At 44.4% G+C, this 18,781-nt stretch overlaps 1 protein-coding gene across 6 annotated transcripts in view; it reads left to right on the top strand.

The window, feature by feature from the left end:
* Positions 1-17,712, top strand: part of LOC130278161 (endogenous retrovirus group 3 member 1 Env polyprotein-like) — a 63,411-nt gene extending 45,699 nt beyond the window's left edge. The window contains exons 1-2 of one of the 6 annotated variants that reach the window (XM_056528595.1): positions 2,224-2,310; positions 15,213-17,712. In XM_056528595.1, the coding sequence (XP_056384570.1) occupies positions 15,813-16,877 (1,065 nt within the window). In that variant the 5' untranslated portion in view covers positions 2,224-2,310; positions 15,213-15,812 and the 3' untranslated portion in view covers positions 16,878-17,712. Of the gene's footprint in view, positions 1-2,223; positions 2,311-5,379; positions 5,465-7,941; positions 8,060-9,198; positions 9,415-15,212 lie in introns of those variants that run through there. The other 5 variants (XM_056528594.1, XM_056528593.1, XM_056528596.1 and 2 more) reach the window with 5 other exon arrangements.
* The last annotated feature ends 1,069 nt before the right edge of the window (positions 17,713-18,781 follow it).

Here is an 18,781-nt window from a genome sequence, read left to right as displayed (position 1 = left end):
TTAAACATCTCGTACAGGGAGAGTGTAAACTTTAAAAAAATATCAAAGTGATACCGATAAAAATTACAGATCATGGCACACAAAAAATTAGCACTCATACAGCCCTGTATATGGAAAAATAAGAAAGTTATAGGGGGTCAGAATAGGACAGCTTTTAACATACTTTTTTTTTTAAACAAAATTAGTGTGTACAATAACGAAAAAGACACAGACACAGTGTCCAGTATCCGTAGTTTCAGGTGCTGCACATCTCGTATCTTCACAGCATAGACAATTGCCTTCAGATGACCCCAAAGATAAAAGTCTAAGGGGGTCAGATCGGGAGACCTTGAGGGCCATTCAACTGACCCACGACGACCAATCCACTTTCCAGGAAACTGCCAATCTAGGAATGCTCTGACCTGACACCCATAATGTGGTGGTGCAACATCTTGCTGGAAAACTCAGGGAACGTGCCAGCTTCAGTGCATAAAGAGGGAAACACATCATCATGTAGCAATTTCGCATATCCAGTGACCTAGAGGTTTCCATTGATGAAGAATGGCCCCACTATCTTTGTACACCATATACCACACCATACCATCAATTTTTGTGTTCCACCAGTCTTGGAGGGATGTATCCAAAGTGGGTTAGTGTCAGACCAATAGCGGCAGTTTTGTTTGTTAACTTCACCATTCACATAAAAGTTTGCCTCATCACGGAACAAAATCTTCTGCGTAAACTGAGGGTCCTGTTCCAATTTTTGTTTTGCCCATTCTGCAGCACCTGAAACTACGGATACTGGAAGCCTGTGCTAGCATTTCTCCTGCGGTGTTGCTATCAGTGTGTGAAGAGTGGGAGAAGAGGGTTGCATTGACAATCTAACACAATGGGCAGCACATTGAACACATTTTATAAGTGGTCAGAAACTTGTAAATAACTCATGAAAGAATAAAGTTACGTTAAAACCAAGCACATCATTGTTTTTCTGTGAAATTCCCAATAAGTTTGATGTGTCACATGACCCTCTTCCTATTGAAAAAAACAAAAGTTGGATTCAAAATGTCCGACTTCAAAATGGCTGCCATGGTCACCACCCATCTTGAAAATTTCCCCCCTCACATATACTAATGTGCCACAAACAGGAAGTTAATATCACCAACCACTCCCATTTTATTAAGGTGTATCCATATAAATGGCCCACCCTGTATAATCCTTATTCATGCCGATACATAAGTTGATGTCAGCACATATGTCTAGGCGTGGAGGTGCAGATCACAGTAACAGTTCATGTAACATATTTGAAGGAAGAAAGAAATATAGAAGATCGCACTCACCACTATTGCCCAAGAGTGAGTGCGGAGGCGGAGAATAGCAACGTACCACAATAAGTGCCGCAATCAGCACAGTCCTCACCTTAGTGATTCAAAAGCTTCCTAATCGTTTTACCTACATAATAAAACCCGCAAGGGCATATTAGAACGTATACTGGGGATTCTTGGGCAAGTGTTCTGTATTCCCTGTTAGAAATCATGTGCCTGTGTGGAGTGGCAGTCCGGCACCCTCTCTCACTACATGCCCAGGGGTAGTGCCCGAGATGTTAGTCCACCCCTGGTCTAAATGATAGCGGACAGATCTATTTGCCAGCTTGCACCCCCGTAGATGTGTGACTCCAGCAGGGGCCGTATTCACTAAATCGTAGGTATACCACTAATCGGGTCCTGGACATGTTTATAGACTTTTTATGCTTTAGGAACAAAAAGTTTGCTAATACCAACAGCAAAGAGCCAAGGCTTTGTTTTATTAAGTGAAGCATTAGTAAAATGGCCACAACGTTAATATCTTTTCCATTCTATTATGAAAGGTATACCCATTAATTTCCACAAAAGCCCATAAATAAAGACCCATGTGCAGGGAGTTATAACCAATTAAGTGATGATACATAGCATTTGTTTACTTCTTCAGCCTTTTTTTTTAAAGCTTTCTAGAGTTCTTTTCAAGCTGGAAGCTGTAGCTTCTTCTTTTCTTAGCCTAAAGAAAACAGAAATGAGATGAGACAAGATTGTTTTTTTTTTGTCTGGAGTATGCCTTTGAAAAGGACTTATCACTTCATGAGAGCGACCTATCACTTCATGAGAAAAAAATGGAGCATGTGCAGAGAGATCAGTTTTTGTGCTGCCTGTAAATCACATTGTAGGTGTCATCCAGACAACCAACAAACCAGGGGTGGACAAAGCTGAAATTGGCCAGAACACTTAGATGTCAAGATTCGCCCCGCAAGTTACTTAAGCTTCTATATGTACACAGGGAAGGAATTATTCATAGTATAAGGTATGTTAATTGCGCAGCACTACAACTAATAAGAAGATCTTTAAAGAGGTACTCTGCCGGAAAACATCTTAATATGATGTCTAATCGCTGGGGACCCGCCACAGGGGACCCCCGCGATCTCCGCTGCAGCACTCCAGAGTCCGCCGGTGCACGGAGAGAACTCCGCTCCATGCCAGATGACTGGCGACTACAGCCGCCGCACCCCTCTGCCCCCCCCCTCCCCCCCGTGATCAGACATCTTATGCCCTATCTTTTGGATGGTGGATAAGATGTTTTCCGGCGTAGTACCCCTTTAATGGGGTTCTCCGCCCCTAGACATCTTATACCCTATTCAAATGAAAGAGGTAAAGATGTCTAATCACTGGGGGTCCTGCCGCTGGGTCCCCCCATGATCTCTGGCCAGGCACCCCGGCGTTCTGAACATTTATGGCCATGGTTGTGACATCATGCCCCCTATATTCATGTCTATGGGAGGTGGCATGACGGCTGGGGTGCCCCCGCGATCAGACATCTTATCCCCTATCCTTTGGATAGAGGATAAGGGGGGAGATTTATCAAAACCTGTCCAGAGGAAAAGTTACTGAGTTGCTCACAGATTGTTCTTTGATTTTTGAAAAGGCCTTTGAAAAATTAAAGAAACGATCTGATTGGTTGCTATGGGCAACTCAGCAACTTTTCCTCTGCCCAGGTTTTGATAAATCTTCCCCAAGATGTCTAGGGGGCGGAGTACCCCTTCAAGGTCACAGACCTGTTACCTATAATAAATCAACACAAACAGTAGTGAAACAGGAAATGTAATACTTGTAACCCTCTTTTACCAGGGATATTCCAGGAAAAAACTTTTTTTTTTATATATCAACTGGCTCCAGAAAGTTAAACAGATTTGTAAATTACCTCTATTAAAAAATCTTAATCCTTTCAATAATTATCATCTGCTGAAGTTGAGTTGTTGTTTTCTGTCTGGCAACAGTGCTCTCTGCTGACATCTCTGCCTGTCTCGGGAACTGCACAGAGTAGAAGAGGTTTGCTATGGGGATTTGCTTTTAAACTGGGCGGTTCCCGAGACACGTGTCATCAGAGAGCACTTAGACAGAAAAGAACAACTCAAGTTCATCAGCTCATAAGTACTGAAAGGATTAAGATTTTTTAATAGAAGTAATTTACAAATCTGTTTAACTTTCTGGAGCCAGTTGATATATAAAAAAAAAAAAAAGTTTTTTCCTGGATAACCCCTTGAACACCTGCAAGCAAGAAACAATACTTTTTTAGTATCTAGTATTATGGTGCTATAAGCATGTGTTGCCATATTGATGGGAGATAATCCTCATATAGGAACATGCTAGATCTCACAAGACCTGCTTTCATATTGTTACACCACAATAGTTTCTAGATTAACAAATGCTTCATATTTAATCTTCTACTGATGCTGCCAAGGAGATTATGCACGTAACACAAATGTTAACCCCAAGATGGAAGAGGTGGGACCTGAAGCAAAATGGAGGACTTTATATCAGTATCCTGGATTACTTACTTTGTGGGTGGAGACACAAAATACCCCGCAGTATAAATATTTACTTATTTATGTAAACATCTAACTGCAAATTATACAAAGTGAAATGATGTTGTAATGCAGTGCAGAAAATCTTGCACACCTTGTTAAGGAACTTAATAACATTGCCCAGATCTGTATTATGGTGGAAGCAGAGGTTACAATTAATTATGTTTTGCCTTTTGGGCAGTGACTCCCCCCTTTGCCCCTGTCAGATTTAGATTAAACTGTTTACAGAGTTATCCCTGCCAAGAGATCTCTAATTTCTAAACTGGGGAAAGATCAGTGTCCCATAACACCCCCACCGCTCGAACTCTGTGTGCTTTTGTTTTCCTTGCCAACTAGCTAGCAGAGAATGCTCATTAACTGCTAATTAATGGCCTGGGACCCAAAGGTGGCTGATTTTAAAAGGACAAGAACTGGCTTAGCTCTGGGAGAGTCAGCGTTGACCTTTAAAATGTTTTATTTCTTAAACACATTAGAAGGGCATAGATATCCAGTCTTATGTTATTTTATTGTTCACACACAGTTTTAGCCATAATTGTATGACTCATAAAACATCAATTTTATTCAATAAAAAAGTGGTTGAAATTACAGTTGGGTTTCAGCAGTGTTTTGCTTTTGGGTAGTTTTCCAGCTATATACTCGAGTATAAGCCGACCCGAATATAAGCCCAGGCCCCTAATTTCACCCCATAAACCCAGGAAAAGTTATTGACTCGACTATAAGCCTAGGGTGGGAAATACATCATCCCCCGTCATCATCCAGAACCCCGTCATTATCACCCCTGTCATTATCACCCTGTCATCATCACCGCCTGTCATCATACCCCCTGTCATCATCCAGACCCCATCATTAACACCTCCGTCATCATCACCCTGTCATCATCCCCCTCATCATCATCCCCCCTTCATCATCACCGCCTGTCAATCCCTTCATCAGTGGTCTTCAACCTGCGGACCTCCAGATGTTGCAAAACTATAACTCCCAGCATGCCCGGACAGCTATCGGCTGTCCAGGCATGCTGGGAGTTGTAGTTTTGAAACATCTAGAGGTCTGCATGTTGAAGACCACTGCGGCTTTCGTCATCATCCAGACCCCCCTTTAGTTCTCTACTCACCTCCCCTCGGTGGGAAGGAAGGGTGAGGTGGCCATCTATGCTGCAGGGACCGTCCGGTGTGGAGGGTTAGTCGTTCCGGGCTGTCCATCTTCACTGGGAGGCCCCCTTCTCTGCTCCGGGCCCGGCCCGGACTAGTGACATTGCCTTGATGACGACGCACAGGAACGTTCATGCGCAGGGACAGTCCGGTGCGGAGGGATAGTCGTTCCGGGCTGTCCATCATCACTGGAGGGGGGCCTCTTCTCCTCGCTTCGGGCCCGGAATAGAGACGTTGCCTTGACGACGACGCACAGGGGCGTTACTCATGAATGTCCCTGTGCGTCGTCGTCAAGGCAACGTGACTATTCCAGGGCCAGGCCCGAAGCGCAGAGGAGAGGCCCCCCCGGTGAAGATGGACAGCCCGGAACGACTATCCCTCCGCACCGGACTGTCCCTGCAGCACAGATGGCCCGGACCAGCGCACCCTAACGTCCCGCCGAGTGGAGGTGAGTACAGAACTAAAGGGGGTGAGAGGGGGGGCTGGATGATGTCGAAGGCCGCAATGGCTGCCCGGGCTTGCTGGGAGTTGTAGTTTTGAAACATCTGGAGGTCCGCAGGTTGAAGACCACCGAGGGCGGAGAGTTCACTCGAGTATAAGCCGAGGGGGGTGTTTTCAGCACGAAAAATCGTGCTGAAAAACTCAGCTTATACTCGAATATATACGGTACCTACATCATTTCTGCAGCATACTTGCTGTGGAAAATCTGCAGCAGATTTTGCTACCATAGACTTCAATGGGTCCGAATGAAAATCTGCAAATCTGCCTCTATTGCAGATTTACTGCTGACACATTTAAGTGAATGGTAGCAAAATCCTCTACGGATCTTCTTCAGCAAATATGCTGTGGAAATTCCGCAGGTAATCCACTCGTGTGAACTTACCCTAATGAAAGCTTTGCAGCTTTTTTTTATTTATTTATTTTTAGGACCCACTATTGGTTGCTGCAGTTTTCCAGTGTGGTTACTGCTAGCATGTTTTTTTTGTTTTTTTTTTAAATATCTTTTACCTGTATAAACAGCAACTGCAATAACCATATTGAAAATCTGTGAAAATTTGTGGCAAAATCACAATGGAAGATTTGCACCTTGTGAACCCAACCTAAAGATGCTGGATTATGAATGCACCCTGAAGAACACTTCTTTAGTAAGAACACAATCCTCAAATTGTGTAAGTGTGATCTACTCCAGAATACAAACACATTTCTGGCTGGCAAAACAAATTCCACCTGATGTAAACAACTTGTAATTGCAGTTTATGAACAGTAGATGGCAATATTGCCCCTTTGTAGGTAAGTCATGGTCTGGCAATAAAATTCTTCTGTTGGGTATAAATAAATTCAGCACTGTAGTTAGACTAAACCAAGTTTGTTTACCAAAGTAATTGTCATATTGACGACTATTAACAACACATACAACTAGACAGAGCCCTAGTAAGAAATGTAACTTGGAATTAACCATGTTCTTCCAATCAGTGGCGTCTCCAGCATTCATATTTAGGGGGGGCACATGGGGGGCCAGTGACAAAAGTGTGGGGGGGGGGCAATTTTAAAATGTGTGTGTGTGTATGTATGTATATATATATATATATATATATATATATATATCATAAATAAATACACACATATATATATATATACACACACACTGTGCAGAAAATGTTTAATTAAAAAAAATTTACATTTTTTATTTAAAATCTCCATACATTCTTGTTGCGCAATTATTTTTTTTTGCCGTTTTTGCCGTAGATTTTTTGGGTAAAAGTAGAATTGGTGGCGCAAAAAATAAGCCATAGTATGGATTCTTAGGTGCAAAATTGAAAGGGTATCAACTTTGATAGCGGCATCTAAAGTGTTAAAGGGTAGCTCCCACCATCCTATTTTTTGCTAGCCCGTTCCCTCCTCCCCCCCCCCCCCCCCCGCCCCGCATACCCGTTCCCTCATTACACTTGCAGTTACTGCAGAGTCCGGCAGCGGGCGTGCAGGGACATCGGCGGCAATGAGGCGGCGGCAATGTGTGGGAGGAGTGGCCTCCCAGCCAGTGGCCGGGGAGCCAATGCTCTCACTCCCGCCTGTCTGATTGACAGGCAGGGAGCGAGTGCAGCCTAACTGAAAAAGGACTGATTGCCACTCCAAAATCAGTCCTTTTTCAGTGGACAGTTTTTAAATGTAAATTAAACCTTTTTAATGAAAAAAAATAAAATAAAAGTATATTAGAGATATGTTGTAGTACATAAGTACTACAACATATCAAAAAATAAAGTTGGTGACAGTGCCCATTTAATGTCAAACATCAGCCTGATTGGTGATGTCTGGCATTAGCTGAGGGTTCTAGCTAATGATTTATACAACACAGTGGGAGCAGGCACAGTGCGTACACATACGCCTTGCGTCCTCAGGTCTCATTTACATGGATGGATATTTTACGCTGCGGATCCCCCGACAATGGACCCTACAGTGCTGTCTCCATCTGTGCCTGCTCAAAACAGCAATCCTCCGCTACAAGCAGACACGCTTTGATGTGTATATTCGCACACATCGCGGCTGCTCTCGGCCTAGCTCAGAGAGCAGGAGGAGCGGCCATGATGTGTGCGAGTATACACATCAAAGCGTGTCTGCTCGTAGTGGCGGATTGCCGTTATGAGCAGGCACAGATGGAGGCAGCACTGTAGGGCCTGAAGGATGCAAGGATCCTGATAAATTTGTATTATTTATATACAGATCTTTTATTCCTTGTATGACATATTACAGTTCTGCTTTCTAGTAACCGCAAGGCATAAGTTACACCAATCCATATAAGGGTACAGACCTTAAGTCACATACATCCTGTTATTCTGCTTCGCTTGACTGCTGACGTGTAACTATTGTACAAAGTTTCCTCATGATATATAAATAAGAATTGGTAAAAGTAAAGCAGAGCGTTCTTAGACGGTATCCTGTGTGCATGTATTCTTTCCACACCCGACAAGACGCTCTCCTGGCGCCAGTACAAGCCTTAAAGGGGTACTCCGGTGGTTAATTTTTTTGACTATATGGCATCTTCTTTGTAAGTTTAGTTTTTTTGCAATGTACATGTATTATATGTTTTGGCAGCATGTGTGTGTTTTTTTTACCTGTTTGTTGGGCAGGAAGTTCTGTAGTTCAGAGGGTTTTCTTTTACTGTTGTCCACAGTTCTGAGTCTGTTGTGGACAAGATGTCACAACTTTTTTTTTTCTTTCTCTGTCTGCATGAGAGAAATAAGCCACGCCCCCTCATCTCATCCAGCTGAGTACACAGCTCCTCACCTCCCCTCCCCCCTGTTCTGTATTCTATGGATGCAGGTCTGCACAGGAGAAGGACCTCACAGAGAAGATAAGTGTTATCTGAAGGGGGGGATGAGAAGGTGCACGGGCTGGGGATGTATGGACTGCAGGGGAATAAATCTCATACTGGGAATGATCTCTATATATGTGAAGGGGAAGGGGGTACTCCTGAATGACACATGCTGGGAGCTGTAGTCCCTGTTGTGTGTGTGTATGCTAGTGTTTACAAACTAGTGTGCCTCCAGCTGTTGCAAAACTACAACTCCCAGCATGCCCTGACAGACTTTGGGCATGCTGGGAGTTGAAGATTTGCAACAGCTGGAGGCACACTGGTTGGGAAACACTCTTCTAGCCTATTCAGCATACACATCATGTTACACCAGTGTTTCCCAACCAGTGTGCCTCCAGCTGTTGCAAAACTACAACTCCTAGCATGCCCAAAGGCTGTCAGGGCATGCTGGGAGTTGTAGTTTTGCAACACCTGGAGGCACCCTGGTTGGGAAACACTGGTGTATGCCCTACAGAGGTGTGGTGAACTACAACCCCCAGGAGACTACAGAGGTAACATGCTGGTATTATACCAGAAACTGAAGACTCCTGAATGACACATGCTGAGAGGTGTAGTCCCTTTTGTGTGTGTATGCCAGTGTATCCCAACCAAGGCTGATTATGTTAGTGTGCTGTGTATAAGGGGGCTGACCCGGGAAAATAGTGGGTAAAGGGTGGAACAAACAAACAAACAAAAAAAGGAGCCGCCCCAAACCAGCAAGGCTTGTGGCATGCTGGGATTTGTAGTTTTCAGCACAGCAAGAAACAGGAAATAGAAGCAAAGATAGGAAAACAAAGTGGGGGATAACAAGACAACAAAGAATGGAAATAGAGTAGGCTAAACAACAAGAATAGAAATTAAACAAATAGGGTAAGTCAATAGCAGAAAAACACGTTGACCACCGGAGTTCCCCTTTAAGCCAAATTGGACCTGGTACCAGGGGTACTGAGTAGACAGAGAACCTTTCAGCTGGGGGCTCAGTCCGGGGTCGAGAGGGTCATCCTTCGGACCGGTAAGAACCATATCCTTGTGTGGTATTGTCGATCCCAGTAAGTATAACAGTTACTTACTTTCATATCTTGTCTGGGACACAATATTGACTTCTGTTCAGGGAACAAGCGAAATGAGAAACTAAGACTAATCTGACAATCCAGGGAGATTGTTGTCTAATTTGGCTTAATGCTTAAGAAACTTCTTGCACTTCTGTTTAGTGTTTTAAGACATTCTCTTGTAACTTCCTTTTTTTTCCCCCTTAAGCTTAAGAAGAAACGTGAGTATACTAACCATTGCCTTAATGTATAGAGTATAAGGTGCATATAACTGTTATAATAATAATATTAAAAATAATAATAATCTGCTGGTTCTCAGAACATCTGTAAGACACCCCACCCTCCCGGCTAGAGGTAACTTGTTGACCCGGGATGTGGTGAAAGCAAGTGACAGTTTGTTCAGAGATACCACGCATGCTCAGTGATTGGTGCAATTAAATTAGAGAATCCCTACTCTGTTGAGAGGAATTGTCGGAGCCTTCACGGTTCAGTACAGCCACTCCAGAGACTGTGGTTTTGCACAAATTACAGAACATGGGTTCCAAGTCATCTAAGTCATATCCTTCTCCCCTTCCCGGTGAAACATGTAAAAATTATGTGGCCCGAGTTAGCCCTACAGGATGGAACTTAGTGAATCTGTGGGTAGATGATATAGCTGGTTGGTCAGAATTCATGGAGGACTCCAGCCCATTCCCGAGGGAGGGGGCCAATGATAAGTACCACAAGGACATGATAAAGGGATTATGTTTGGGCGATTGGGATGCCTTCCCCCATTATACGGGGGATCCCGAATGGGATATGAAGTATATGCAGGAGGAAGGGGTTCAGTGGTTAAAAATAGCACCTTACTGGACAAATAGTAACAGCCCCGTGCCAGACAAAGGTCCCCTCCATGACAAACAATCCAGACATTTACATACGATGACTAAGATCAAATCTAACACTAGAAAGCTATTTAAACGTAGTCCGAATTCCTCTCAAGAAAACCCCCTCCATACTCCGTACCCACCGCCCCTCTTGATAACCGCCTACCAACGAGAACCGTTATCATCCAGAATTATGATCCCAAGCCCCCCAAACTTACCCAAGGTCTTTATCCTTCCCTCAGCCCTTACACTCTACAGACCCTTTCACCGAGGAAGATGAGTTAGTGGTTTCTGCAGCAGTTAGACCCGAACACAACCCTATACCTGATTGTAGTTACCCTACATCTGAACATGATTCAAAATCCATGACCAAGCAGCAGAAACCAACCTGCTCACATTCTGTTAGTTCACAGGAGATGAGAAACCTTCTGCCACCAGAGAAAGATGAAGTGAGAGATCAGGAGGAAGATGAGGAGAAGGAGGACAGTGAGGAATCAGGGAGTGAAAATAGTCCACCTGCAAGGGCATTATATGCTGCAAGGCCCCCTGCCAACAGGGCATTCCCCTTCATGATGGTACGGCAACTTGTAGTAAAGAAACTAATCTCAATAGAAGATGTCAATGCCATTTTAAAACATTGCCCCAAGTCAAACATTGCCCCGTCAGGTACAATACAATACCTGAAGAAAGCTTGTAATGGTAAACAGTTCACTCAGGAAGATTTACGTATCATACTAGATAGTCTTATAGGCACACACACGACATGGAATTGGGAAAATGTAAGCTCAATAAATGTACTCCAATTTGACCCCCAAGCTCACAACTACATCTGTAATCTCGAGACAGGTAGAGAGCGTATATGGAGAGAATTAGAAGAGGAACTTAACAGAGTTTTCAAACAAAAATCATCACTGCCCATTGCTGTGGCATGCAAACAAAAATTAGGTGAAACAGTTACTGAATTTTGGAAGAGGTTTACAGAATGTTGGCGTTATGCAGGGCTGCCCTACACTGATGACAATAGTCCCCTAATTATCTCAACTTTTATAGCGAACCTCCAAGAAAAGGTAGTTCTCTCAGTAAAACAAAATGTCTCCTCATGGCCATCCGACAAGATCCTTGAATTCGAGCAACATTTGTTCGAAAAAGAGGCTGCCAGATGCTTTGTGGAAACTAAAAAAAACACCCCTTGCAACCACCACCACACACGCCTATACTCAGGGCATGGACAACCAAAATAGGACTAGGGGCAGAGGACGGGGCAGGGGATTTAATAACCGTAACACATTCCAAGATCACCGTAATTCTAACTATTCATATGATCCCAACGCTAATCCTCAGCCACCCCCACAACAAAACTCCTGTTATAATTGTGGGAAAATGAGTCACTGGGCTAGAGACTGTACTGCACCCAGACGCCCCAGACAGCAGAACAATAATCAAAACTCACCACAGGATCAACCAAACCCCTTCCCAAATTCTTTCCCTCTCCCCTGCTGTACACAACAACAACACCATCAACCACAACAGCCACCCAGGTTCCCAATCAACTGGAACAACCAAAATAATTACTGACAAGGCCCGGAGGCATTTACCCCGACTTACACACAGGTCACAGAACATTGGAAAGACTCCCCTATCATCCTGCTCAATGTCAATGACAGGCAGATAGGTTTTCTTGTCGATACTGGAGCCACTTCCAGCATCCTCAACAGGGACAAGTACAAAGGACCACTAGTGAAGTCAGAGCCTTCTATGGGAATTAATGGGGTGCTGACCAGAACATACCAAACTACACAGTTACCAGTCTACACGATTCACAATCAGTACATCACACATCACACATTCAGGGTCATACCAGATTGCCCAGTAAGCCTCTTAGGAAGAGATCTATTTGCCAAATTAAACCTCACCATTTCAGCAGATCCATCAGGGATACACGTCCTCTCTAACCTTATCCCTATACATGTCCCCCAACTGACCATGCTGTCCCTCGACCCTCACCCAGAGCTTCACCAAATTCCTTCGGGAATATGGTCCACCTCAGACTACGACACCGGTTTCATTAATTGTACCCCCTATGAGGCCACTCTAAAACCTGATGCTACCCCGGTGTTCCTTAAACAGTACCCCCTTTCAAAAGAGAAAATCAATGGCCTAAGACCTATGATACATGAGTTCTTGTCCAAAGGCATACTTGAAAAGGTAGTGTCTCCATATTGTACTCCTATTAACCCCGTACCAAAGTAGGATGGTACTGTAAGATTTGTCCAAGACCTCAGGGCCATAAACAGTCTCATTGTCCCAATTGCCCCTTTAGTCCCGGACATTAATGGGCTACTTTCAGCTATACCCGCGGACGCTGCCATCTTCAGTGTTCTAGACCTGAAGAATGCCTTCTTCTCCATACCGGTAGGCAAGGGTACCAAACTCCTTTTTGCTTTTTCCTTTGACGGCCGCAAGTTAACTTGGGCAAGAATGCCCCAAGGATTTGCTGATTCACCTGTTGTGTTCAGCATTGTCCTCCAAACAACTTTAAAACCTTGGCACCCCCCCAGGGTTCAGTGCTGTTACAATATGTGGATGACCTATTACTGTGTAGCTATACTCAGCAGGCCGCCCTGAAGGATGGTTTATCTCTTTTGGAATGGTTATTTGAATGTGGACACAAAGTGTCACTCAAGAAAATGCAATGGTGTCAAACAAAGGTTGAATACCTAGGTTTTGTACTTACTAAAGGTGAAAGAAGGATCAGTCCAGAGAGAGTCCAGTCTATAGCGGGCTTGGTCACCCCGTGCACACAGAGGGAAATGCTCTCCTTCCTGGGAATGGTCAATTACTGTAGACAATGGATCCCCGACTGTTCCTTCTATGACAATACCCTCCACCAGGATACCTTGCAAGGCCAGCCTGAGCTATTACGATGGTCTACAAAAATGTAAAAGGTTTTTGATTACCTGAAATGTGCTTTGATGGTCAGCCAGGGCTCGGTCTACCTAATTACTCTTTGTCATTTCACATATTTGCCAGACAAAATTGTAAAACCATGGGGGTGTGCTGGCCCAAGAACACGTAGGCAAACTACGGCCTTGTGCTTTTTTCTCAAAGGTTATTCCCATTTCTGTACAGAGAATGCCGGCATGTTTACGTACCCTAGCAGCCTCCGCTCTAATAGTTGAACTCACCACTCCACTCACACTAGGGCATGACACCACTCTCCATACTACCCATGACATCATCAATCTCCTCAAGGGATTACACACTCAACACATGACAGCCCAGAGATTATCTGGATATTAGGTTATATTGCTCTCTAACCCCAACCTCAAAATCAAATACTCCAACCACAACTCCGGCCCAGCCCCGATTTTAAACGCACTACTAGGTCTCAAAGGCCCTCACGACAATCTACCTGAACAACATAGTTGTCTTGATACCCTACACTATGAGACCTCACCCCGCCCGACTTGATGTCCACCCCAATCCCCGATGCACCTGATGTGTTTGTGCTCATGCTCAAGACCCTCTGATTTTACCTTTTGTGCTGCCTATGCCATTGTCAAGCTGCCCAATATAATATTGTAATCTAAACCAATCCACGTCCATTCTGCCCAAGCAGCTGAGCTCATTGCCCTTACACGAGCTTGCACTCTCTTTTCAGGACAACCTGTCACCATTTACACGGACAGCAGGTTTGCACATGGAGTGGTCTTTGACCATGGGGTCATCTGGCAAAGAAGGGGGTTTGTGGCGGCAGATGGCCACAAGATCTCTCATGCTTCCTTGGTCACAGATCTCCTACAAGCCCTACTACTCCCTTCACAGGTCGCTATAATCCATTGTAGGGCCCACACCAATGGTACTGACCACATCTCAAAAGGAAACGCCCTTGCAGACAAAATAGCTAACAAACTGCAACTCAGACTCCACAACAGATGACTACACAAACCCACATGGCATGTCTAACACCACCATCCCTGGAAATCACACAAATGTTAGTTGATTTACAAAAACATGTTTCAGAACAAGAAGAAAAGGACTGGATCTACCCAGTTATGCAAAAGAATCCAAAAACCGGATTAATTTGCAAAGAGGGGAAACCATGTATACCACAACATAGTGCACCCATGTTCATTGCTCAATTTCACGGAGTAGGCCACAATAGTATCTCCACCACATGTGCCCTCTTGAAACAACACTTCTATATCACAGAAATAGCTAAGCTAGTCAAAGACTACATCTCCAGATGTATTACATGCCTGAGAAATAATCCAAACAACCCAAACAAGGCAGAACATCAACACTTAAATTACCCCACCACCCCTTTCACTCATCTCCCGGTTGACTACACACATATTCTACATACCAAAGGTAAACAGGAATATGCACTAGTCATAGTGGACATGTTTTCAAGATGGCCAGATGTATTCCCAACCAAAAGTGAAGATGCAAAAACAACTGCACAAATTCTGACCCAACAGATCATCCCCAGGTGGGGTGTCCCCGTATCCATAGAATCAGATCAAGGCCCAGCTTTTACCTCCAAACTAATTAGGGAAACCTCGAAGTTATTGAGAATAGACTGGAAGTTCCATGTCCCATATCATCCACAATCCTCAGGGATAGTAGAAAGAATGAATAGAACAGTCAAGGACAAAATAAGAAAGGCTACGGGGGGGACCTTTGAGAAGTGGAAACAAGTCCTGCCCATCATACTTGCAGAAATAAGAATGACCCCTCATAAGACTTTAAAACTCTGCCCCTTTCGAGATTCTCATGGGTAGGCCTTTCCCGACTCCATGGGCCCAACGACCACTTATAACAGAAGAAGGGGACCTCAATCAGATAAGGGAGCAATATGTCACAGACCTCATCCAAACCCTTGATAAAGTAGAACAAAAAGTTGTCTGTAATTCTCCTTCTCTCCCACAGGAACCAACACACCAGTTCCAGGAAGGTGACACTGTCCTGGTTAAGACTCTGTCGAAAGGAAAGAAGCCCGGAGACTTCAACTTTGGACCCCCAACCACAGTTGTAGCCATGACGAGGATGGCGGTCCTCACGGAAGACAGCCCTTCTTGGATCCACGCCTCTCGGATCAAACTCATCCAACATCACCCAAAGGAGGTAATAACGGGGGCAGACAGCCCTGACCTTGAAAGCCTAGCAAAAGATGTACCCGCTGATGCCCTGGCCTTGTTCTGGCAGATGGCCGAAGAAACTAATTCTCATGATGTTTGCATTAATGACTTTATTGACTTTGATTCACCCCATGGTGACTCTGCATAATGAATTAGAGAGACACCCAAACAATAAGTTCCTGAAACACCATGTAATGTTAGCACAAAACCTCACTGCAAAGGATTGTTGGATATGCACCCATGCCCCTGTGTCTGCCCAAAGCATGCCCTACTTTGCTATCCCTGTGCCCTCATATGAATTATTTCAGGGAGACTGTTTTGACATGCTTGCTGACAACGAGACACGATATTCAAAGAACTGGAACACCTCAGTGGGTATTCCTATAGTAGGATGGGTGGGGCAGCCATGGCGGCAGGGAAACTTAAGCAGCCCAGGCGTAGGACCACAACAAATGTTGGCTTTCAAGGGAGGTTCCTGGGTAACTCGAGTAGTCACACACTAGACCTAGGAGCGATCCCCACAGAAGGAATAAAAGTTAGTTTTAACAGGACATCCGCAAGTACTAATCTTTTAAAACCCAACCAGATAGAAAGGTACTTACATGACCCAATGTGGCCAAATAACACCCTCTTTCCTCAGGCTACTCAAGACGAAGACTGCTATAATATAACAGGACACCAACCATGCAATGACACGTTAGAATACCATCTTACTGATTCAACATGTAATAACCCAGATGTGGGCTACAGCGGTAGATTAGGACAGATACCTTCCTGGTGTTACTTAACAAATGTCTCTAGACTCATTAACATAGTTATTAAACTTATCAATCAACATTCCTCTCTCTGGGAGCTCCCACGAGACATCTATTGGGTATGTGGTAGACAAGCCTACAAGTGGTTGCCGGTAGGGGTCAAAGGCACATGCACCCTAGCTAGACTTACCCCCTCGACCTTTGTCATATCCAACGACGACATTGACATGAGAGCAGCTCCTAAACACATGTTATACCGAAGAGCAGCAGATAACAAAGAAAGGGAAAACGGTAGGCCACATGTTGTACAAATGAGAATAACCAACAAGCTTTTTACCACCATTTTTATATACCCAATGGTGATGCAAATGTGGGATAAGTTAGTCGAAGCCACTGACTACCTCGATGACCAAATATATGACATTTTAGAAATTACTAATACCTCTGTGTCCGTGCAAAACCAACTGATGATAGTGACTAACCAACACACAATAGTCCTGGACTATCTCACAGCAGCCCAAGGAAGGATGTGTCAAATCATAGGTCCTACTTGTTGCCATTACATAGACACTCCAGGAACAATTCAGATGCACCACCAGCTTGAGAACATACAAAAACTGAGGGACAAATATGCCAAGGACAATGAAATCAACAAGGATAAGTGGTGGGGGGATACCTTTTCAATATTGAAAACTTTTTGACCAGAATGAGCAAAGGTACATTTGGAGAAGAAGGGGAACAGAATTTAATGAAAAAAACCTCTGTCCAACTGTTAAGCATGGGGGTGGATCAATCATGCTTTGGGGTTGTAATGCAGCCAGTGGCACAGGGAGCATCTTACGAGTAGAAGGAAAAACGGATTCAATAACATTTCGCCAAATTTTGGATGTTAACTTGGCTTCTACAAATGGATAATGATCCTAAACACACCTCGAAATCCACGGGGGATTACATCAAGAGGCGTAAACTGAAGGTTTTGCCATGGCCTTCACAATTTCCTGACCTCAACATAATTGAAAATCTATGGCTAGACCTTAAAAGAGCAGTGCGTGACAGACAGCCCAGAAATCTGTGTTTTTGGAACACAGTGCTCTTTGCTGACATCATGACCACAGTGCTCTCTGCTGACATCTCTGTCCATTTTAGGAACTGTCCAGAGCAGCATATGTTTTCTATGGGGATTTTCTCCTACTCTGGACAGTTCTTAAAATCAAACTATTTTAACAAAATTTGTATTTTTGAAAGTGCCCTATTTTGACCACCTATAACTTTCTCCTTTTTCCTTATACGGGGCGGTATGAGGGCTAATTTTTGCACTTTGATCTTTAGATTTTATCGGTACCACTTTTTCTTAGGTTTTACTTTTTATAAATTTTTTTATACTTTATATTTTTTTACATTTACACCGTTCACCATACAGGATAATTAACAATATATTTTGATTATTCAGACTTTTACACACGCGGCGGTACAAATATGTTTATTAATAATTTTTCAATTTTTTTTACTTTTTATTTTTTACATTTTTTTACACTTTTTTTTTGTCAACATAAGGGACTATTTATAGCAATCATCTAATTGCTAATACTGTTCAGTGCTATGCATAGGGCATAGCACTGATCAGTATTATTGGTGATCTTCTGCTCTGGTCTGCTCCATCTCAGACCAGAGCAGAAGACCCCTGGAAACGGCCAGAGGCAGGTGAGGGGACCTCCGGCCACCAATGTGGATGATCGGATCCCCGCGGCAGCACTGCGGGCGATCCGATCATCCATTTAAAGTACAGCACTGCTGCAGATGCCATGATCTGTATTGATCACGGCATCTGAGGGGTTAATGGCGGACATCCGTGCGATCACGGATGTCCACCATTACCAGCAGGTCCCTGGCTGCTAATAGCAGCCAGGACCTGCCGCGCATGATGCGAACATCGGACCGGTCATGGCGGAGCATAAATATACGTCATGGTGCATTAAGTACCACGGCACCATGATATACATTTACGTCCGTTGTCATTAAGGGGTTAAAGGGCCCGCTGCTGCCGCTACTGAGAGTCCAGGACAGTTGTCCCAGATCCCCAGGCAGACAGCGCTGCCTTCTGCTGTTTGTGTGGTACACACACATACAGCAGAAGGCGTCCCCTCCATGTGAGCCGCATCTGCGACCAACACATTGAGGAGACATGACCTCCACCCCCACGCAGCGCAGGCCTGCTCTGTGGAGGAAGACGCAAGCCCCTGCGGCGTTCTGGAGGAGAAGATCGCTGCGTGGGACATCGGGTGAGCATTTTTTTTCAACCTGGAGAAGGGGAAAAACTTACTGGGGGGGGGGATCTTTGCTGTCTACACCTACTGGGGGTGGGGGGGACTCTGCTGCCTACACATACTGTTGGGATGATCCTGCTGCCTATACCTACTGTGGGGGATCCAGCTGCCTGCACATACTGTGGGGGAACCCTGCTGCCTACACCTACTGTGGGGGAACCCTGCTGCCTACACCTACTGTGGGGGAACTCTGCTGCCAACACCTAATGTGAGGGAACTCTGCTGCCTACACCCAATGTGAGGGACTATATTCTAGGTTCCTGCCTAGCTAATATGGGGAC

This window comes from Hyla sarda, chromosome 1 (assembly GCF_029499605.1).
Source record: "Hyla sarda isolate aHylSar1 chromosome 1, aHylSar1.hap1, whole genome shotgun sequence".
NCBI classification, from domain to species: Eukaryota; Metazoa; Chordata; class Amphibia; order Anura; family Hylidae; genus Hyla; species Hyla sarda.
Note: the sequence above shows the minus strand (reverse complement) of the source record. Positions and strands in the feature narration are given on the sequence as shown.